At 33.6% G+C, this 25,184-nt stretch overlaps 1 protein-coding gene across 2 annotated transcripts; it reads left to right on the forward strand.

The window, feature by feature from the left end:
* The first annotated feature begins 521 nt into the window (after positions 1 to 521).
* On the forward strand, positions 522 to 24,576 carry LOC123713058. 2 transcript variants are annotated; one of them, XM_045666550.1, is made up of 7 exons: positions 522 to 576; positions 19,120 to 19,363; positions 20,409 to 20,513; positions 20,961 to 21,182; positions 21,307 to 21,515; positions 22,113 to 22,185; positions 23,281 to 24,576. In XM_045666550.1, the coding sequence occupies exons 2-7, from the start codon at positions 19,205 to 19,207 to the stop codon at positions 23,509 to 23,511; spliced, it is 999 nt and encodes a 332-aa protein (XP_045522506.1). In that variant the 5' UTR covers positions 522 to 576; positions 19,120 to 19,204; the 3' UTR covers positions 23,512 to 24,576. The 2 variants fall into 2 exon arrangements, with proteins under 2 accessions (XP_045522506.1, XP_045522515.1); XM_045666559.1 differs by lacking the exon at positions 522 to 576 and adding an exon at positions 669 to 746.
* The last annotated feature ends 608 nt before the right edge of the window (positions 24,577 to 25,184 follow it).

The raw sequence follows: 25,184 nt of genomic DNA on the forward strand, positions 1-25,184 counted from the left end.
TTGTAGGTTAAAAGTTTAATTCACTTGCGAGTATTTTTCCTATACATTTCGTAATCTTTTTTATAGCTTTTCTTTTAGTTATAGCAAATACCCTATTGAATGCTATCGTAGCGAAGACATTTTTGTTCTTAAGTATGCAAATATATTGGCAAACTTTACTGTCCCTAATACTTAGATATTAAAATCAAGTTTTCCTGTAGTGATATTTTCTCTTAAAGTTTATTAAGCCCAAATCTTTTCAAAAAAAACAAAGCTTTAATGAGAACATAAATAAAGTTAACGCTTTTTAAAGTTATTGTACAACTTTTGCTGTAAATATATACTCGCTTTTCAATTCTTTCTGGAAACAAGCTCGGACTATTGAAGCCTCTCCTTAGCTGTTAGAAGCTTTGAGGTCGTCAGAGCAAGCCTTTTTGGACCCATGTCGCTCAGGCTTTGACGGCTTCCGTTTGGTGCAGCTGGGGTGGGGCGGCGCAGGGCGGTAAGCCAGCAACATTGGCGGTGTTCAGCAGTCACTCTGTGCCCCGCGCTCGCCGCTGACACGCGTCTCCCGCGCACATTGCACGCCAAACTCCGGTACGTACGTACCGCAATCGCCCCACAACGTTCTGACGCCGCTATACCACTATCAATAACAGTTAAAACTTTCCGGGATTCAGTATTAAGAGTGATACAGCCTCAGAACGTTGTCGGTCGTTTAGCGAATTATTTGTGTTTATTTGTGTTGTGTTTACATATATATCAAGGTGGGCAGGCCCTTTTTATTTAACCGAAACTAGACTTAAAGATCTTAGTTTTAAATCACGAGCCAACTGAATCTCAGTTGCATGCTGCGGACGCTTCGTAATGAATATTAAACAATGAATCGGAGAATATGCAAATTTTCTTTAGATAAAAGTGTTTGTTTTCATATAATAGGTGTGCCGCGCAAGCTCACGGCGACTGTAACGTGCGCGATGTCGTCACTTTACATAATACTTTTAACCTACATTTCAATTTATTTGCACTTTCTCCGTAAGAACTCCGGCGCAGGTCGCACAACCGATGTGTTGCGAGTGAAGGTCACGGCCAATGATCCCCATCATTGATCATATCACTGCTTGATAAATTTCCTTTTAATCTTAATGTTTGGGTATTGAAAAGTAGAGTAAAGAGCTGTCGAGGTCAAGGATTGAATCAATACGAAACTTTTGATTGGCGGAACATTAAATCAATTTGAATCGGAAAGTTGATATTGCGCGAGAACTTTGCAATAGTGCAAGACTTGTCTACTGAAACAGTAACTGTACTGGGAGTAGCTAGTAGTGATGGAGTTAGTACGACACGTACCAACTATTTCAACAAAACACGTGACTTGAATTAACATCAGCCTTAATCGAAAGCATGCTCTATTTCTAACTTTTTTAAGACCTTAAAAGGTCAGTTGAGTAGTTTGGCAGAATAAGTTTACGATTTCTTGGTACATAAATTTTTATTTGGTTTCTTTAAATTTTCAAGTAAATATAAACATTACTTTATTTATAACTGATGATGATTTTTGGATTTTGAAAAGAAATACAGGTCTAGTAGTAAATATGTTCCCAGGGAAAAATATAGCATTTTAAGAGTCAATCATTTTAGAAAGTCGTTTTAAAGTTTATTCGAAGTAGACGTACAAGAATATTGTTCTAGACACCAGTAGCGTGAACTAACAGTAGGTTTAGTTATAAAATTCATTATTACCTACCAATAAAGTTAAAGTACTATGCTCGTAATAAGAAGTTTTTGTTGTTTCAAGTTACAAAGGCTTCTTCAGTTACGAATAATAGCATGAAGTTTTATGTTTATTTAACGACGTATTTACACTCTGTCAACGATGATCACAAGTCAATTATAAACACGCGATACAGATTTTAGCCTTACTTACTTAAATTCTTGGATAAACCACAAAGCTTGAACATTTATACGATTATTCTACGAGTATTTAGAGTAAAAATACATTCGATACAAAACAATAGCTGTGCTATCATTATTTAAAAAAGGAACCAACATTCAATTTACATAAAATCTTCTTTTTTTAAATATTCACGAAGCATAGTAATTTCAACGTGTGTTTTTTTTTGTTTCCATTTTTAAAATAAGTTTTTTGTAACGTAGAATTTTATGTACAATACGGTTTCAGGTCACCTGTTTGTTTATTGATTACCATAGATAATCAATCTTAATTATAACCTAACGGGAGTACTTATGATTCAAACTATTCAGATCGTATGATACAATTTTTTTTTATATTCATTAAATTTTTAACTTTGTTAAGCCAATGTGTGTTAATAGTGCAGTGGGTGAGTGTATTCTCTCTCGGCGTCACTGTTGCCCGATGTGACGTCACTCTTACATAACATGCACCTTTCTATGCGCTGATGTTCGATTACACTTCGATTAAAGAAACAAAACACTCTTGCGCAAGAACGCAGAACGTAGGACAGTATTCATTCTGGTCTTTGTATAAATGTTTCAAGGGGTAACCTAACCTTAATATAACCCTTGACCTATGTCTGTGAAAGTTGTGTAATATGACACAGACAATATTATAACTGTTTTGATACTTGAGATCCGTTAATTTCACGTAAAGTAAAATATTCTTCGTCTACGTTATGGTTAATAGTTTAATTGATTTATGAAATTATATTTTTGCTGACTTTAATCTTCTTATATTCAGCATACCTTAGTTTTTCTTTAACAACTTTTAAAGTATGAAACTTGTCTTGTTTAGGTATAATATAGCTTGTTTAGTTAATGCAAAATTAAAATTTTATAAACAACCTTCTAAGCTTCCAATAAAAGAAATAGATTTGTGTAAATATTATAAAATTGCGTTTATATTCAAAGTTTGAAAACAATATATATTTCAAAACGTTGTAAATTGGTTAAGTAAGTTGCAAAATAGATTGGCAATAGATGTAACGTGAGCCATACATTATTATATCTTATACTGACGTAGGAGAAAAAAAAATATATTATGTAGGTTTTTTTTTTTTATTTCAATCGCTTTATACTATGTATTTGAATTAATAAAATTACAGACTTTACTGGAAATAATAGCTTAGGTAGTAGTTCAGCATATATCTCCCTATTTACCATCAAACGTGATAGTTTATTCTCAAAACAGACCGTGCTTTACGCAAATCACTTCGCGATATTGATCGCTGGAAATTTCTCGTTTTGGAGGCCAAGATAACTTGGGAGTCGCAGCGGAGTGTGTGAAAAAACCGTGTGACAGTTGACCCGCTATGACATCAGCTTAGTCACTTGATTAGTTTGAATTTCTGTCTCGTTGACAACAAAATTTATCGTTATTTATATTCGGAAGTATAAATACAAAGTCGTAAACGACCGCTAGTAAGTAATAGACGTGTTTTAGTGACGCTGTAATAATCCCGGGGTCGTCAAGGGTCGAAGTCTTAGGCAATACCGCCTCCTCGCGAGACGTGCGTGGCATACAGATTGCCTTCCATGCCCTCACTTACGACATGCGTCACTTTCATAACTAAAAAACTACTCGTTCACAGTTCCTAAGTTCAATATACGACATTTACGAGGTAGATCGAGTTTAAAACTATTTATTTCAAGTCTATATATAGAGAGTTCTAACAAAATTCGAGGTTAAATATAATGTAATGCAATATGCAATGTACGGGTGACATTGACTGAGTATGATTAACTCGCATGCACTGAATATTGAGTTGTTGCGCTCCAATGAGATCCGGCTCCGACTTAGGCTTTACTCAAAACTTATCAATTTAAAGCGTAAATTTCGTATTAAATGTTGGTTTTACCCAAATGTGCAGTGTTGGCCAATTGGCTTCAGCGTGCGACACTCATGCCTGAGGTGGTAGTTTCCATCCCCGGCTGTGCACCAATTGCAATTCTACCTATGTGCGAATTTAACAATCGCTCGAACGGTAAAGGAAAACATCGTGAGAAAACCGGTTTGCCTTAGACCCGAAAAGTCGACGGCGTGTGTGCCTAACACAGGATCACTTACCACCAACAGATACAGAAATCTGAGATTTTAGGTCCAGACCTAAAAATAATGTGGGGTGTTTTTTTTACCCAAATGCTTCTAAATTTACGCCACCGTATGCTTCATATCCATAATATATATCAATAATCGCCAGATCTCTGTCATATTGTGGCATCGCTTTTATGCCAAATATATATTACATAAAGTAACTACGAACATACTTCAAAAATGCTTTTTTTCATAAAACGTAAAAATTTCTATTAAATAATGAAAATCGCTTGAAGCTGTTTTTGATCGTAACTAATGAATCAAATGCGCCTGATTGTGTGTTCATTGATTGTGTAGTAGTGACATAACACGTTGTTGTTAGTTTTCGCATATTTTAAAGGAAATCTAGTTGTTTAATGATATTATATCCGGGTCCAAATAAATAACATTAGTTTCGAAGTGGAAATAGAAACACAGTGCAGTGGTGCGTGATCTCACCTATACAGCTAGTTCATTTCCTGTTAACTCGGTCCGATTATGCAAACCTCATATTAACGAAGCATATTTTTGTGTTTCTTCATTCCATTGTCAAACACTAATGCCGCCTTATTACAGTTATATAAGATGAAACCAGTGCTCATTGCAACATTCAAACTATTTTAATGATCGCCCAAGAATTTGTTTATATGTGGAGAGGATTTATTGCCTGAGGAAACAATTATGAAGCAGGAAAATTTAAGAAAATCTCAGAGCGTAACAAATTGTGTAGTGTTGGAGTTCGTGCCGCAACTCCAACACTACACAATATTACTCTTAATACCGACTTGTTACTTGTCACTTGAAGTTCAGTAAAGTATCATCATATACGTATATATAAAATTCTCGTATCACAATGTTCGTTCCCATACTCCTCCGAAAGGGCTCGACCGATGCTTAGAATTTTTTTTATGTATATTCAGTAAGTCTGAGAATCGGCTAATATCTGTCTTTCAAACCCTTAGTGATAAGGGATGTCAAAAACCCAAAAAAAAATTATTTGTTTTTTAAACAATTTTTTGTATATAATTCTTTATGATACAACATATATACATACAACCCTAAATTGTCACCCCTCTACGATCAACCCCTATTTTTATTATAGTAGATAGGTTATTTTTATTGAACTACAAAAATGTTTCCTGGAAATAATATACATGGCAAAACGACGTTTGACGGGTCAGCTAGTATACGTATATAATAATTGTACACGTATATCAGTGTCCTTCTTAGAACCAATACAACCTGTTTAAAAGGAACAGTTAAAAACGCACTCGCAAAGTATAAGTAGTTTGCTATAACTTTATTAGTAAAATGAAATGTTTTTTACATTGCTTAAAGGTGGTATTTACAAAATAGGCAATTATGACCTAGGTGTTGCAACTTGCGGCAGCACTTAAGTTTACAACTTAACTCACCTTTGACTGCTCTAAGCATAATATACAACTATTTGTTTTAATGTTCATAAATCAAAACGTTACAAATTATTTATTATACTACATTTCAGTGTACGGCATCCACAGATTATCACCAATTTTAATCGGGAAATCTTATATCCACGAGCTGAACCTTCGTTATGAACACATGTAATAACTCATATATAAGCAGCCAGTCTTAGCATTACAAATTAATAGCTATAAACGAATGAACGCTAAAGTGACAAACATAACACATTGAACATGAACTCTCGTACAGGTAATTATATAGTATTAAACTGCTATCTGCACGTGGGACAGACGCACAGTTGACCTTCGCCTTGTGTGCATCTTCTCACGACCGTTATACACAAGGCTTTTGAGGACCTCTTCACCGTGGACAATGTTTGAAGTGAGGTCATTATTTACCGAATTGCGCGCTTGTAGTGCACAGTTAGAGAATATATAGTGATCCGAGGCCGTTTGATTCAGTATTTGCAATGTGATATATTACCAAAATTATAGAATCTATACGTATACGGTTTATTAAAACCTATTCTCCGTACGGCGGATAACAACAGAACTTCTATTATCTTATTATCTATTATCTTGTAGTCTCTGTATTAGTCCAATCGTGTGTGTGTGGTTTGATATTGAATGGACTACTCTTGATCTCATTTTACAGCAAAACCTAAGCTCTTCTATTTCGTCTGTGTAATATAATAATCTGTAAACATTTTATATTACCTAAATCTTTTGGTGTCTCCAATAGTCGTCTATATATCCGTAATAGCAGTTGTCATGATACTCTTTTATCATAGATAAACTATTTGTGATTCATAATGAGTACAATTAAAGGGATTCGGAACGAGCTAGAATACGATAATGCGATCGAGCCACGCCGTTACCTCACCATTACATCACGAACACTTTCCCGCGTCTGCACGCGGGACACACACAGGCACACAAACACACACAAACAGGCACCGAACCTGCGACCCGGTGACATTACACCCGATAAATCATTCAACCGGGAGTTTCCGTGTTACCTCATCGTTACGATATAGAGAAGCCGATACTCAATGTGATTTTGTAATCATACGAATTTTGTTTTGAGATAATTATTACGTGAGATTTAACGACAATTTATCCAATTAATTTCCAGATCACCTTTCGAATTTTTATTATAAAAATTAAAAGTAATTTATTCCAATTTCGATGGTCACCTATCATTAAATATATAAATGCAAGGTATATCGATGTACAATTCATTTTATTGACTAGATTTTGTATCACCTACATATATTTGTGTCAAAACTTATTACAACATTTTTAAACTGTGAAACATACAGCCAAAGCCGAAGCCATCTGGATATATATCCAGATGGCTTCTTGTATGATATGATACCCAAGTGACAGTGAAAGACAAACGACATTGTAATAGTTCCCAGCTAGTACAGTTTTTATTGGAAAATTCAATTGTGGTTTTACGTATTATTATTTAAGTTTCCCACCGTTTAAAACTTCGCTGGGCTCCCATAAATATTTAAAGATCATAATTTGCCAAATCAATACAGCTATTCTCGAGTTTCAGTGAGTTAATTTTAATGTACTAAGTTATGACTTGTGTGAGTTTCACATCAAACAAGCCTTATTACCGCAATTAACTTTGTAGATAATAAACTAATAAGCAACTAATTTCAACATTTAGCGATCTATTATCTTATGCCAAACTATTGATTATACAATATATATATATATATAATAAAAATACAGGAAAACTACAGAAAAAGTATCATACAATTAGTATAGATTACCTACTTATCCTCACGCAAGCACTGTTTAGCAGACAAATGCAAAATACGGTTTTCCCATCTAAATGAGTAAAAATGAACCGTTTGCTTGCTTTTGGGACGTAATGAACCTATTCTAAAGCTTTGACTTCTTCAAAATTCAATACACTACATTATTCTTATAAGTTTATTAATAGTTGAATATTAACAAATATTAGTTTTTCCTTTTCAAAAGTCGACCTAAAACAAAAGAACTTAGATTAATTTAAATATAATATATTCTTAGTTATGATTGTGCACTCACCAATAGCCTTCATTCAAAGGAGCAAAGTTTAGAATAAATCAATATTTTCAAACAAATTTGACAGTGACAGGAAGGTCTTGAATACTAATGATAATTTATAGGAGCATTTAATTTGAATGAATTAGTGTTAAGGTCATAAAAAACGAAGCAATTGATGTTATGTAGATGCTTATCTGTTTTTTAATAAAAAACCCAATGGTTCTTGGGCCTAAACATTCTGTTTCTTAGATCATTTTTCTTCATAGGAAAATGGGTTACCTTTTTTGGACGTTTGGTGATAGTTATGCGCTGCCCACGCTGGTTATATATATATTATAGAAAATATTTAATTTATAATTTTACATAAAATTACTCGATACTATAAATACATTAACTACATATTTTTGTATTGAGTAATCATTGTGTATAATTGTGACAACAAGAACATCGTAACATTGACCAAATAAGGCAGCACTAAAAGTAGAACCAATATTTTTAAATTGTACGACACTTATAAACAAATTAAGGGTTTCGATCTAAACCCGTCAGCCTTGCGCGATACAATTATACATTTTAAATGAAATTACAAAATGTACTCAGTTTAAAATGAGCGGTTTCCTTTCACTCGCACTAAGTAGCTCATAATAATAATTTACAACATGCTGTACGTTACCGACGTAAGGTCTCATAAACTTATATGCTTAGCTCCTCGCAAGACGCAATTATCTGTAATAAACAGAGATTTGAAACTAGGAAACTTTAATATATATACTATAGAAAATACAATCTTAACAACTATATAAACAGATTTATTCAATACACCCGATAGATAGATAAATAGATAAATAAACTGAGATGTCATATATTAATTTATGTATTTCTAAATATACGTATCGATCGTGTTACGGTTAAATGAGGCGAATCAACTTCACGGACATTTAAATGTGACGGTCGCGGACGATACGTTAGTTTTACTATTAATTATGAGGTAAAAAATATGACCGTCAATTAGCCACTCCTGATTTTGAAATGGATACAAAAACTGACATATGACATTGGCTTCCGACAATTCTATATTCGTTGATTTAATAAATGTTAAGCATTATATGAACGATAAAAATATTTAACAGTTTTTGGATTCAACACAATTTATAGTTAAAATTAGAGTAGTCTTTTTATTCCTTCATTTATTATTAATTTATATTATAAAGTTTTGACCAAAGTCTTTGAATGTGGTTCAGTGTTGATAAATGGTGCATAATAAGAAGGCGGTCAGTGAGTCACTGAAAGCGAAAGGAGTTGGGTTAAGTAATAGCTGCTTGCCTCAAACCGGACCGCTACAAGTTGTATAGTGTTTATTTTACAAAAATGCTCTTTTTACTTTTAATTTATAGTTTAAATAATCTAGAAATTAATTTATCATTTTTGATTCATATAAACTCATAAGGAATATAATAATATATTCTATTACATATGAATGTTTCATTGTTCAATAAAAACTTGAATGAGGAAGCGAATATTTCCAGTATTATTTCGTAGATATTAATATACTATATATATATATATCTAAATTTAAGTCTATCTTGTAAAAGCGAAGAGCGCGTTGATATCTTTTATATGGCCAACAAGCAAGATGGATAAAACTCCTTTAATTGGAAATAGTTATCACAAGACATATTGAAGCAAATTTACTGAATTTACTGGACTCGTGTGTAATCGAGTTGAGTGGTCACTGTTTAGTGCTCTATTAGTTCTCGATCAAGGCTGATAAATTACTGGATAAATATAAATTTAGTACAAGGTTCTATTTCTCATGTTTCTCGTTATCGGTTTTAGTTCAACAATGTTATTAAATCAAAACAATTTCAATTGTTAAAATACGGCCGTATTCAACAAAGATTCGAGTTATGTAAATTTGAGTTACTTAAAAGCTAAAAAACGTTTAACCACTGCTTCAGTAATAACGACATTAAATTCCATAACTTCTTTGATGTTTTTTTTGTTATAATAATTAATGAACTTAGAATATGGTGAATATATACGTTCCGAAAAATTATTACCGTTTCCGGAAACAAACTTTTTGCTGTGCGTTCGGCTCGCACTGTCCAGCGTCAACAAGCTCCCATTCCTAGGTTACTCTCGCTGCTTTCTGTGTTTCTGGACTCCTCACCGGAGAGCGGCCTATTTGTAAAGCGTATGGGGGTAATATATGATTTAAAAAACTGTACTTGGAAAGATAAAAGGATCGCAGGAGGTTTACTACTAATTTTGTAAATAAGCTATTTAATTATAAAATAGCCATGCATGGGCTGTAAATAAATTAATAAACATCAAGTTTCAATAATGATATTATTGGGTTAGGTTTTGTAAGCTATACAATACAGTTGTGTAAAACTTACGTGTTATATCTAATGTGCACATTGTCTACTTATCCGGTCGCTCTAATCTCCTGGCTGACTCCAAACAATGCTGATACATACACATACACAATAGGAACATATTTCACTCTAATTGATTATATGCTGCAATTCGCATTCTTGCAAGATTGCAATACCTAGAGACAGTCATACGTTTAGTAACTTTGAACCACCTCCTCCTTCTATACGACTAGAATGACCTATAAAGTGGAGGTACATGTCCATCATCATAAACCTTGATACTAAATAATTATAAACACAATTTACCCGTTTGTAAGGACAAACATTTATTTATTTTTTAGACTGTTTTTTAGCCTGTTGACTTTAAAACCGTCAAGTAAGACAAGGTGACTGAAACGAAAGTGACAAGGCCAGCCCCGTCTGTAAGACTCTATATTCACTTTGTTTTGATACCAGCAATGCGATTACAATGTGGCAAGGTGAAAAGTTATTATTTGGATTTTAATTAAATTATTATATTTATTTAATTCGGTCTAATTTTAGAAGTTTACACATCCAATCGCGTCTTTAACTAATTTAACACAATATGTCATTCCTATAATATGTTAAACCTTAGTCTATCAAAATATATATAGAAAATAATACTCTTTGCAAGTAAGCAAAGATGTGTACATTTATGCCTCTTCTCCAGAAAACAATCCGTCACAAATGTTAAACTGAATAATATTATATGAAACAATGATGCTTTAATTTATCACATTTGTAAAAAATATCACAGTTATAGAAAAGGGAAGTTAGATATGTGAAAAGTTAAGCCAGTCCTTCAAAATCTAGAACAATATAGTGTGTAACATAAAGTTTAACTTAACATGTTGTGCAACACAAAACATATAAACAAACGATAAAAATATTACCCAATAAGATTTTTATTTTATAATTTACAACGGCAATAAACCTTAAGCTTAAATATGTCAAGAACTGATATAAAAAACATCAATGGCGCTACAACCTTTTTAGTTCTGGGCCTCAGATTTCTGTATCTGTTTCATGATCATTTGTTAATCTTATAGGCAAGTAGGTGATCAGCCTCCTGTGACTGACGCACGTCAACTTTTAGGGTCTAAGGCAAGCCGGTTTCCTCACATGTTTCCTTCACCGTTCAAGCGAATGTTAAGAACATAGAAAGAAGTTACATTGGTGCACAGACCTCAGGAATGAGAGTCTAACGCTGAAGCCAACTAGGCCAACACTTCTCCAAGAACAGTTATACATTTACTATATTCTGTATCCGTCTTTCACTCAAATGTCAGTGATTTTGTTTACCTTTATACAGATATAAAATCAAAATTTGCCAAAATTTTTGGTTGTTTATGAATTTTAATGACACTTATGTCGTGACTGTACTTAATTACGGTAAAATCACTTAATTTTTATGACTGAAACAATATGCACGTAGATTAAGTCGGTACTTTTGTCTTTTATAATGAAAATTGTTTGTAGGATTTATAATTACTGTTAATTACGTAGAACACAAAATTACAACTGCATGTACGAAGTAATTATATGCGTTTATATTTATATTTTATAGCCATTAATAATAATAGTTAAAAGTAACAATTCTTTGGAGACCATCAAGACCTTTTAATATTCCGTCATAATAAGACCTTTTACCGTTTCTTATTGTAGTAAATACCAAAGGTAGAATGACAAATTTAAACAAAAAAGGAAATTGGATTATTTCATGAATTTAAACACAATGTATATTAACCATGGTAAGCCGGTTTTCAAAAAGAACTCGAAACATCAAGTTCTGTAAATATTTATACAGTTTTATTATTTGACATAAAGAAATACAATATTATGCAAAATAGCGTTAAATTAATGTAATCAAAAGTGTTCGTCTTATGACAGTTTTATATAACGCATTATTCTGTCAGCACGTTGAATCAGATAATAAGACGGGAAGCGACACTGGCTATTATGTGTATCATTGTTACCCATACTTGACAAATTGTTTTATTCCTAATAACTCTTCGCTCTGTTGATTCCGTCACTTTGTCTCTACACTAACTAGTATTTGAGGAAATCCTTACTAGCCATAGTGACAACTATCATAAGATTATACTAAAAATAAGTGAATTCGAAATATTATACAATATTTGTAGAGTATATCGAATCTAATCATTCAAGAAAAGTCATGGAATGGCCTTTGACATTATGTACCTTTCCCAAAATCTAGGTATTATGCCTTCTGGTGACACAAACCCTGACATTAAAAAAATCTGTGCATGTACTAGTGTACACACGTAAGAAGTGAAAGTTGTTTATGATCTTATTTTTCCATATGCAACTTTACAGAAATTGGTTAAAAAAGTTAAATTAGAGAAAGTTTAACAAAAGACTATTATTTTCATAGACATTAATATAAATCATACAATTATTTCATTTAACCTTATTACTAAGATTATTACAGAATTTCATTAATTGTAATAGAATTATTACTATCATTATTATATATTTTTGTCTGTGTTGTTATTATAATGTCGGTTAAAACAAGCTTTATTCATTACAACATCTTACAAATTAAATTATTAAAACAATCCCTAAATAATTTAATAATTATTGTATTAGACAAAGTTATATCCAAAAATTGCTTAATTAAACATCCGAGAAGGACGAACGGATAAGGAGGGTGTTAATTATATGTAGTAAGTATATAGAGCATGTTGAAAGGTTGCATATGATTCGATCAGTGGTGGTCGTCAGTGGGCCGTACATCCGACTTAAGTAAACAGTTTAATCACCTTTACTTACGACATCCAAAGCGATTGTTAACTTTATAATCATGCAAGAGCAGTATGATAAAATTAATCCTTAGAAATTTCCACTAATGCAATTTTACTGACTTCAAACGCAAAAGTGTTTGTATTTTCATTCTGACTTTTGATTTTCGATGACATTTTAGGATTAGCTGTTCGGTCGAATTTCTTGCACTCTATTTGGATTTATATTTCTTGTCGCGGTCTGGATGGTTATAAAGGTCTTCCGTTACATTAATTGGTTTCGTACCAGGTATTTTAATTATTGAATCCGTGTATCAATAGTAAGTTATCTACTTAATTTCTTAAGTCACTACCTTTTATATTTAAACAGAAGACACGAGAGGTCTTCATCGCCACATACATATTAAGAGCCTCAAAAATAATAGTTAATTTTGTGTGGTATCGAGAAAAATGAGTCATATTGGTCAAAATATATAAAACTTGAAGCAAGTCGCATAACTTTAGAAATTAAAGCTCAAACTGCTTACATATACACAAGGTGTATGTGCTTAATAATATTAAGTATTGTATACTATTGACGTACAGGAAGATATTACGAGAATAATTACGGAAGGCAACGCGACGTCTTTGCTAATTTGTTTTATATTTTATTACGTTAAAAATAATATTGTGCTACATTCAACGTTACACACGATACTATGATTAAAAATACTAAATTAATGTATGGTTTAGCGAGTAATGACTTTAAAGTTTTGCGTTCGAATCTTAAGAGGAAGCAAGAATATTTTATGCGTAACTTAGATTTTTTAAATTAGTGTGTGAAGATAAAATTGTAAGGATACCTTATGTCGTAGAACCAACAATTAATAACATGCGTCGGGACAGATAGCTGATGAATCTACTTGACTATAAAGAAAAGTTATGAAACAAAAATCTGAGGCCCTTAAAAGATTGTTAGCGTTTATGGTTCTTGTATTTTTATTCATGTAGATAATAATATTAAAACCACTCACAAGAAGACTTACATCATTTGGTTTCTGTGTTGTCCAAACGTTGCCTAAGTTTGTCGTTTAAAATTGTTAAAGGTCCAAATTAAAATCCATTTAGAGCGGCGTGCCTTTATTAGATTGGTACCACGACAGTAGAGAGCGGGCAAGGCGTTGTGTAACAAAACTATTGAGGTATAAGTACTTTCAGATTGAAGACATTTTAATAAAACATCATATTGATGTAAACTTATGTACTTTCAGAGCTTAAAAGTAACCAGTCGGTTTTCCAATCATGAAGCAAGATTATTTTTACAAATCTGCCATCATGCTTAAAATAATCTTTATCTCTTGTAATCTTTATTTATTTTCTAATTATTAAAATTTATTTTTAATTATTGTTAGCATAGAAATCGTTACTTGTTAAAAGAAATTAGTTATTCAATAAATAATTTGAATAAATTAGAAAAATGTTCAAGGCCTGCGCGTGAGAATTTCTATCACCTATATCTATTGCTTACTTATTGCAATAATTGAATGTCTAATTTCAATGCTAGATATAATAATTTTAATGCAATAAACGCATACAATTTTAAACCTTTATAAAAGAGTTTTCAACTTTGCGTATATAAAATATCTAAACGAATGTTAAATTACCAATACCTGCAGGGTGTCGTTTGTCTAGACAACAATGAAAGAGCAGTAGATTGACCGCTGATGTTTCTCAACAACTAAATTATCTTCGAGTTGCGGTGAAGTAACCGCTCAGATGATTTGGAACACTCGTATCAGAGACCATTTGACCACATAACAGCTGACAGCAGTTATATGCTTTTACGCTCGGCAAAATCATCTCTATGTTTATATAAATAAGGGTTAGAATTACCTGTGCCGTCAGATATCTTATTGGAATACATGTCGCGCGTCTGCGCATAATGGATCGCTTCACGATGTCACAAATTATTGCAGTTTACGATCGTTTGAAATCTGAGTATGGCATTATAGATTGCGATGTTGTATCAAATTATAATTATCTTATTTTAGCTTTTATTATTTGTTTTTATTACATTCAAGATCGAACATTGATCCTATTAACAGTAATTAGTATTTGTTTGATTATGTTTGATATTTTTAACCACTTTCTTCAAAACAAAATTTTCCTTATCGGTTCAAAACTTTATACAATCACTAACACTCTTAAGCAACATCTCCTTCACCTGTGCCATGCAGAAACGAAATGTGTTCTTATTGCGTGTATAACAGTAGTATAATTATAAATTTTATATATACGTATTATGTAGGTATGTAAAATCATTAATATATCAAATGGAAGAGACTAGCTGCCCACGTTACAGGGACTCCTAGTTTGGGGATTGCACTTTCTCTATTAACTAAATATTATTTATTATGTGTATGTATTTCTTTATTTATATATATCATACTTTTGAACAAAAATCTAATAGATCTAAAATTAAACATGGTATTATCGTGTATCCTCCGTAAATCGATACTTTGTATTTTATACTTTTTAATGTGCTTTAAGTTTTTTTTAGTTTTGAGAAATAGGTCACAAGGTCATACAAAACGTGAATAGAAATATTTCGTGTCTTCTGACGTGATCGTTAGGCACGCACGAGGTCGTAGCTACCAATGGGTATCCCTAGTCACCCAACGATGGTAAATATTGATAGCAGAATATACAATTTCTAAAGTTATCGCAATTATTTTTTATTGCTTCCTTAAATAAGTCATTACCTAATCGTGAGACGAATTTCGTGGGTAATTACAAAAAAATAGTAAAAATATTACAATGTTTTATCTCCCTTATTCAGTAATTAATGGGCGACTACGTATTAGATGCAATATCAAATCCTGGAATTACTAGATGTGTTTGCTAGGAAATATACGATAATTTTGTGGTTGGCCGCTTTTGTGCACCCGTAAAACCTGGATTTTCTGTCTGACTTCTGACGTATACATTTTTGTATAGCCCTATAAATTAATAATAGAGACGTATAATCTGCCCAGTTGGCAGACATTACATTTTCCACTAGCATTATGTATTGATACTGTATAATGCGTTTTCGAGGAAACTTTCGAACACAACTCAATGAAATTAAACGAAATTGACTTCCGGTACTGGTTTGGTCTGCTCAAGGTGGTATTGCCTCAGCCAAGCGCGAAAGCAGTTTTGCGCAAAAAAAATTACAACGATAAGCGGTATGATAAGGAAATTTGATAAACATAAACGTTACACCGTAACGACCGTGGTAGTTGGTTTGAATACTGACTGTGCACCAATAGATTGAATAAGGAAAACAGCCTTACGAAACTGCGACTAAAAATTTACATATTATGTCAGACACAGAAAGCTGACCAAATCAAGTATTTTTAAATTTATTTCATTTAACTGTAAGAAAAATTGGATCCGGAAGAGTGAAGAGTCATTATGAGGTAGCAACATGTACTATATGTTAGTATGTATGTGTGTATATATGGCTATAAAATAAATATACACACGCCACCTCACTCCAAAGGTAGGGTTGTAGTACCTCTGGGTTATTATTATAATATGATGAAAGTTCTATTACTAAGCTGTCATAACGCCTATTAAGTATTAAAAACAAGTATTACCTGTATCGAGATAAACAAATCTGCAAAATTATGAAAATCTCACTTCCCGTGTCTGTGTACGTTATTTATTTAAATTATTAGCGCTCTGTCACTAGTTTACATAATGATTAGAAAAGTCAATCACTTTACACTTTACTTGTTGCTGGTAATTCAAGGTAGTTCATTATTTGAGTTCAAAGTCAACTTTATATAAAAAAAAACACATAAAAATTCAAGCGCGTCGTAATTACAAGAACCGTAATTAGCTAAATAGAAATATGTTCCATATTAGAATTTATTTTACGTAAAAAAATTTGCAAGTTCGTTCTGGTTATATACTAATTCTATTTAATATATAATACTAGCGGACTCGACAGACGTTGTACTGTATACATTAAAATACAAAAAATCTAATTGTAAATCTAAACAATTCCAGAATCTAGTTGAACACATATAAAACTTTTGAGTAGTTTAATTACAAACACGCGCACGAAAAATTTATACATATATAAAGATGATTCTGAATACGACTATTTTACATAAATACATCATCTTCTGTTTACTTATTACGCATTCTACATTTATTACGTCGGTACAAAATGTTATGAATGCCGCAATATCTCAGATATGAATCGGCCATAGAGTCAAGATTTGTTAAAAATTAGCATTTTAAAGTTATTGAGCAAGTGAGTGTCGCAACGTTATCCAATAAACATTAGATAAGTGTTAATTTAAAACATGGCCTTAACACTTTACCGGCTAATGTCAATATTTCCCAATAAACATTTGATATCACTGGGTTTTATACTAGATTTTAGGGAAAATAAGTCTAAAACGTTTAACTTTTATTCATTTCTGTGTTCATACAGATATGATTTAAAAATTAACATTTCTATAACATTTTAGCTTACGTTTTGAAGCGGGTCTGTTCCCAATTAACCCGATAAGATATGATAAGGTTTTACTTTACACTACACCAAGAAACGCGTTTGTAAAATACAGCTGATCAGCAACTTGCATAATCATAATGCATCAAAGAAATATAAGACCAAGTAGAAAAGTTGTCAAACTCTTAAGAACATTAACTAGGCAACACTTTGAACTACCAACAAATTATCTTAGTTATCGTTAATAATACACCCAAGAACACAGCGGAACGTTAGTTTAGAGTCTAGAAAGTCAGAGATGCCCGGAACTTAGCTTCAATGATCAAACGACAAAAACACGCTTTTGCAATAACTCCCTGATGAAAACTGGTTAAAAACTAACCTTACGATAAATTAACAATCTACTGCGGTTCAAAACGTTAAGTACATTTATTATTCAAGGACGTTTTATCGTATATATTTAAGTGTTTATTGTTTATTACTAAAGACAATATATATTTTTTGCATCAATTTGCGAAGCCTTAATAACCATTTACTAATAAAGAATTGATTATTCATTACTTGCAATAGTATAATTTAGTTTTTATATTAAATAAATAATTATTCATCAAACTAAATAAAAACGAATTGCGAAATATGTTGCCCAACACAAATTCGGCCGGTCCAATTCAAGTATTTTAAATGTATACTTTTGATGAAGGTTTTTATAGAGAAAAACATAAAAACATATAGTTCTATTTAGTAATTTCTTTTTATTGCGGAAAAGTGTACAGTCTCAGTGATCACTGATCGGGTAGGTTATTAAAAAACATACTTAACATAGGTTACGGCGTAACGAAGTTCGCGAGGGCATCTAATGAGATATATAAGAGTAACTCATAATAACTTGTTGTTCGTAGATCAAATCTTGTAGCACGAGCTACGAGATTTGTACTGTAGCTTTGATAGCGCTAATTCACATATTCGGCCCATATCCGAATGTATAATATTACAGCGCCCCTGGTGGATAATCGGCAAAAAAAAACAATGGCGCTACAACCTTTTTAGGTCTGGGCCTCAGATTTCTGTATCTGTTTCATGATCATCTGTTAATCTAATAGGCAAGTAGGTGATCAGCCTTCTGTGCTTGACACATGCCTTGACTTTTTGGGTCTAAGGCAAGCCGGTTTCCTCACCACGTTTTCCTTCACCGTTCGAGCGAATGTTTATTGCGCACATAGAAAGAAAGTCCACTGGTGCACAGCCAGGGATCTAGGCCAACACTGCTCGCAATTGCGGATAATCGGCAAAACTTTTTCATAAGACTATCTGCCATTGCATGGTAACACTCTACCTACAAGGTTTGTGAGTATTGCTCCGAATAAAGTTTTCATTCCGTTCTTTTCATTCGCCTTAACCTCGTCATCACAAACTGCAAAACCTTTACATACATGACCCTCATGACAAGAGTGTTTGTAAACAAGCTTGTTAAACATGATATCATAATGAAGGCAGCCTTTCCACCGCTTTAATTAATGAATGCAACCGGAACTCTGTGATAAAATCATTTTAATTTAACACGATTAAGCAACGTTACGTGTAGGTATCGCTTAGCGAGACAAACAAGGAACCTGACCTCGGTATTTTGTAACATGAAGGAATAAGGAGTGCAGCGAACACGCGTGTTAAGAAATTAAAGTGGAATAATAAAATTATTGTATAAAAACGTGAAGGTTGCTGCCGAACTTTCCATTTGGAATGAGTTCAAAGTCGCACGATTGACCGGCCCGCGCCAAACTGACCACATTCAATGTTCACTGCTTAATAATAATTATCAAATAATTAGTAAAGTTAGTAAAATTATCATCGGTCGTGCGTTTGTACTTTGGCTTCACACCAATGGGTTTTGTTTTTCATTTCTAAAAGCCTTGCTTATTCCGTTCTGTGATATTTGTTACTAATAAACAATATGTAGATTCCAGAGTGAGTCATCGAGAGCACACAGACGTGAGACAAATCAAACGAGCAATACACACAGAGTAGCAGTCCACAGTAGCAATATGAGGAGCATAGTGTACGTGTTGACGCTTGCAGCGTTGGCAGCCGCCGCGCCCGCCCCACAACCTGCCGCGAACCCTGACCCCGCGCCACAGCCTGATCCAGCCCTCGACTCGCAGCCTGAAATCATCGAAATCATAGCACCCGCTGCCAACGCACAGGTTTGTGACTTAATCACCCATTAGACTAATAATGTTCACAATAATAAGGCTTTCTTGTGAATTACTTTTAATTATTATTTACGGTTATAAATATGAATATTCTTATACATTACTAATTAAAGGCCATTATCACAATTATATTAAGGTCGATGTTCTAAGGGTTTGTCTATTAAATGATTTCACAAACATTTCTACTGCTATATTTAAAACGTATAACCCTACCACAATTTAGCAGCCACAAATGTCCTCAAAAAATACTAAACCGCAATATATTTAAATTATTGAAGTAATGTCAAAATTAGTCGAAGAAATAGCATAATTGTATGTCAGGTTTCATATATTTCCGACAACACGCACTAGTTGCACGCCGTGACGCAACTCATTACATAAGCACTTATATACTAGCACTTTACTACTGTTCAACGCGATTATTTACTCATAAATGACCAATCTTCGGCTTCTTAAATTAGTACATCGCGTGTCACATCTGCAGATCTTTATAAAGACGTTATGTAAAATATATGAGACGTAATAATGGCTTTTAATTGTGTACGCATGACTTTCGGAGTTCAAGTCCTTGGCCTTACCTTAAAGTTTCATTATTATTCGTGGTAGTTGTTCTTCATAATTGTGTGCAATTATTTTAAATATTTTTTTTTACGCATGCAAAGGTTTCTTTATGTATTTAAATAAATATGCTGCTTAATGAAAATATTAAAATGTTCGTAATTATAAGAGACTGGTTTTGTTACTTCCGCGTAGTACCTGCATATTAAACTGAAATTATATGCTTCGACTTTGACGAAATCATTTGGTAATTTCCTGTTTATTTATGGCACTTATAGCACAAAGGAATGTTATTTACAGTGCACTGTATTCACTTCTAAAGTTTAAAAAAAATATTTTAAAGAAAACAATAAATATATTTGTAGGTCTTCGTTAATTGTAATAATCACACATTACAGAAGAAAGAATCAATTTGTAAAAACTATTTTTGTGTGAAAATCAAGTTTTGCCGTTCTTCTAATTATTTTTAATTCTACAGGAAACACTAGCTACTTTAAACCTGGGCGCGGCTGGATCAGAACTCAGTGAAAGAAACAAACGGACCGTTGGCATCCTAAGGCAACTTTTCCCACAACTCACACAGGTATAGCATATTCTAATTCATTCTCACTCATCCTCCAATTGCATTACATTGATCACCGTTAAACGAAAGATACGTGCGCTCATCAGCACACTAATTTACATCCAATCACTCTAGCGAGTTGATTCTTTCTTCAATATTCACAAATTTAATTTGGATATTCGAAAACTAATGTTATGTGCTACAAATACAAATAATGATTTATCTAGTTCTATTTTACAGATTTCAGAAATCACATGAACGCGATTGTCTTCCTGCTGAAACATTTCATGTTTTAAACATCTCCGTATTCCATTTACGAACTATGTATTGCATTGCTTTTGGTGCTTTGATTACTTTGCAAACACAATTTCCGCATCGCATTATACATTTCATGACTAAATACATATAATCGGTGGAGTTTCTAAATGTATTTGCAAAGTATGAGGATAATGCAGGCTTGTGTTGTAGATTATCGAACAGAAGGTGCAGCAGATCACGAGCACCGTGCTTAGGGTGTTTGGGCCTGTGTTCCTGAAGGCCTTCCTCGGCAACCGCAACAACGGGAAGACGAACGGTGGCGGCGGAACTGTCGAGATCGACGATGACGATGAGGACGATGATGATGACGATGATGTATCAACTACAATAGCACCAACGCGACGACGACGCGCGCTCTACTTTCCCCCGCCGGTACACGCGCACTATCGCTCACCAGCCTGCCACTGACGGCAGAGCGCGCGCAGACCGCAACCCCATCCATCACTATCACTTCACCCCAAGCCCTCGCCGTCTCTAATCTGTCATTCCCTTACAGAACTCCATCGCTGAGGACAATCAACTGCTATCAGGTGCAGAGTCCCAGCAAGCAGAAGTTCGCGTCGCCTTTGGAGACCAACAAGCAGCCTCTGATCAGCAACCCGCAGCAGCCGGAGACCAACAAACCGCTGCTCAGACTAATTCTGCCACCATTGATGAAATCACACTTGATGATGCTGACGACAGCGAAGAAAACAGGAATAAGAGGTACAATTATCACGAGAATGATAGAAATAGATGTCAGCTATTTATTATCGACATGTGAAATTATAAAATATTTACGTGTCAATGTTCGCCTTAATATTGACAATTAGTTAGCTGTGGTACTGAGAGATCTCGTAATATCTCATAGCTAGAGATAACAATACTCTGAGAGCGAGAACATTACTCGCCTTTTTGTGCATCGGTTCACACGATATTGTTTTATTTTCCTTTCGCTAAATCCGCGAGCTGCACAATACCTTTAAGATCACGTAACTGTATCGCAACTAGCGATATCTACATACATTACCCTAGTGATACGGCACTTTATCCAAAAGTACATACTTTGACTTCTATAATTTAAGAAAGGATTCGTTCTGTTCGATTTGTGTTCTGTTGTTAGAGTTAATAAAAAATATACTTTTATTGGCGGCAAAAAATTGCCTAGCCGATTTCTATGCTCGGTCCAAAAATCTAAGCATGTTAATTAATGTGTGTAATGTTAAAAGATTTTAAAATTAAAGTATTTTAACAGATTTAACAGATTTACTACCTTAAGACGGTAAAGGTAATGGAATTGATATTCAAATTATTCAATTCCAGGTTCTTGAGCTTCGGAGGAGGTGCCTCATCATCTGGTGGAGGTTCAGGCAACTTCCTCTTCGACGTCGTCAGAGTATGTTTATAAGCAACTATTCTATCTTACTCTTCTCTTTCTACTAAACTCTTGATTTATTACAGTTATTCTGAAGCCTTTCTATGATGAGTTATCGAAATGAAATCGTAACAGCGTCAATAAAATTTCGTCATAATTTAGGTATTCTAGGCATTTACTTTACTATTTAATTAAAGCGGTCTGAACACAAAGTCGATCTTATACGTCACAATATAAATGTATGATTAACATGAACCTATCTTCGAATATCATCTATTCAAAGCACTATACGGTTATCACAGACCATAATGACGTAACGTTTTTAAAGGATATTATTAAATTTAAAATAAAACAAAGGAATTTATTATAAAACTCTTCCTATGAAATTTTGTCATTATAATGAACAGCGTCCGGCGGAAATGGTGGCTCGGGCAGCGGGTTCAGCCTTTCGTCTGTTCGCGGGCACAGACTCGCTAAATCTTGGTCTCACCGCGCAACACTCCGCAACTTTTGACCCCAACAACCCTCAAGTACACACACATACATACACACACTGTACATATGCACAACAAAGTAGATAGGTGTTCAAAGTGCAACACATAGTATTTGCTAGTAGGTAGAATATACGTAGTACTACAATATGCTTTTAGTAGGTTATTTGTAGACATTGTAGATGCGTTTTTTCCGACTAACATTTTCTTTTTTCATTACTAACACTCTTCCAGATGACCAACGTTGTTTTTGAATAAGCTTTTAGTATTTTGCATGCAAAATCCAATGTGTATTCATTTTGTAACATTTGAAGCAAATAGTTTTATGTGTGTGATGCTCATCATTTCAACTAGTCCGTATAGAGCAGTTTGCAAGGCGTTATGCCACCTGAAAAATCTTGCTATAAGTACTGGAATAAGCAATATAACTAAGGCTTATTTTGTATATAAAAACAAACCTTGGTATATTACAAGACGTACGTAGATTAATTCTATTTAGGCGGAATATTAAGAGAACATTTTATAAAGCTCGTAGGGCATGTTGAGTATCACATTAAGCATCAATTGTTCCTTTCTGGATACATATATCCAGTACTTAAACACTAATGCGAGTTTTTGAATGTAGCTGGTAGCGGGATCGTCGTCAGGCGCTTCATCATCAGGAGGAGAGGCGGAAGGCGAAGATGGCGCGAAAGGTGATGGTTTAACCGAGGGAGTCCCCGGTCCAATCACACGTCTTTTCATCATCGCCAATCGCGGTGTTGCCAATCTCATCCAGGACCTCATTCTCCGTATCGCGCAAACTTCCGAGCGGATAGTCAATTTCAAGGCAAGACTCATCACCTCCATCATCTAAGCGACTCCAACTTAGAAAAATTGCCTCCACGGTCGGATCTCTCTCTGAATAGTTTTTACAGAGACATTCCAGACATATACGAATTCGTTATATCGGTACAAATCTTCAATTTTTTTTATTTTTATAACACACCTATTCGGTTGGAGATCTGACCGGCTGGGCCAACTCAGTGTGACAGCCGTAGAAACTCAGCCGATAGTGAATTCAGTTCCTCAACTTTCCACCTGACTAAACATAAAAATGTAAAACTCAGTAGAACTTATAACCATGTGTGTTTTGCTTTGTTATTTAAGTTATATATGTTGCGGTGCGCGGTTAAGCTTGCTTTAGTTACATAAGGGAATAAGTTCTACTTTGTATGAGCTTGCAACGAGTTCAGATATTTATGTAACTACGGAAAGTGAATGGACTGGATACTTTAATGTGAAATATAGTGGGTTACGAGAGCACTGCAGATTATTTAGTTAATAATAATAATCGCTAGTGAGTACCTACCTTGGTCTAGTTGGCTACAGGGATACTGTATATTTAGAACCTCATGTGATATTATAATATCGAATACTAAATTTTTTGACGACTGTCTCAAACTGTTTTAAGACTGTGCATTAAAAAGTATTTTCAAAAGTGCAACTGTATTGGTTATATAAATTTGATATATAAATAAAATATACTTTCAGCTACACCATGTCATCATGTATTTAATTATGGGTGCATTACCCATTGCTACTGTGCGAACAAAGTTTTGACGCTTAAACATTGTATACCTACATTGCCGGACACACATAAGTTTTTCCTAGAATATTATAACATAGTGTTACTTATTACAGTGGTTATAGTTTGTCGGTCTGTGATTAGCTGAGCGTATCCGCGGCTCTCGCCTAGTGAAGCCTAGTATAGATGATAGGTATTATTAATGTTATAGATAAGTAGGTCGGGGGCGGCCGTGCCGTCTTGCTCAAGCTTTTTATAATACGTGACATTTTTGATTCGTTTTTACCTTTGTAAATATGTATTATAGCAGAAATAAATTTTGTGTAAAATAAATGAAGACCTAGGTCATAGATACTACAGTCTTTTACTTCCCCTTGTATCTTTAAAAAATATTGAACGCTTAAATTATAATCAAAACTTATATTGGTATAAATTCAAATTCATGAATAATTCGTAAGAAATGAATCGATTAGTTTCGCCATACACCCCACATAGCACCGTCTGTTTGATAGCTTGCTATTATGCCGGGGTAGTGCTGTTGGCCTGGAGCGGATGTCATAATGAGATAGTGGCAAGCAAGCCCGATGTATAGGTTTTCTTACCGTAGACAATTTTGGTCGTGGCGGTAGTGTACACTTTAGAAGAATACCCATATTTAAACACCAAAACTGATGTGTAAAAATATTTAGTTAAACATTATATGTAAGAATTCAAAGTTATCAAAAATACTGAGATAATATTAAACTGCCACTAGAAATTTATTTTGACATGATAATATTAGGAGACTACTAATGTCAATACCAAGTGAATGTCCTGCGATGACATCAAACAGTATCTATATTTACATAGTAACAGGTTACTGTATTGTTTATTATTTTATTAATCTATTACATGACTATGATACAGAAATATATTTCCGTTGCTTTCCATGTAACAGGATTAACATTATTTACATAACAAAA

Source organism: Pieris brassicae, chromosome 1, assembly GCF_905147105.1.
Source record: "Pieris brassicae chromosome 1, ilPieBrab1.1, whole genome shotgun sequence".
In the NCBI taxonomy this organism is placed as follows: Eukaryota; Metazoa; Arthropoda; class Insecta; order Lepidoptera; family Pieridae; genus Pieris; species Pieris brassicae.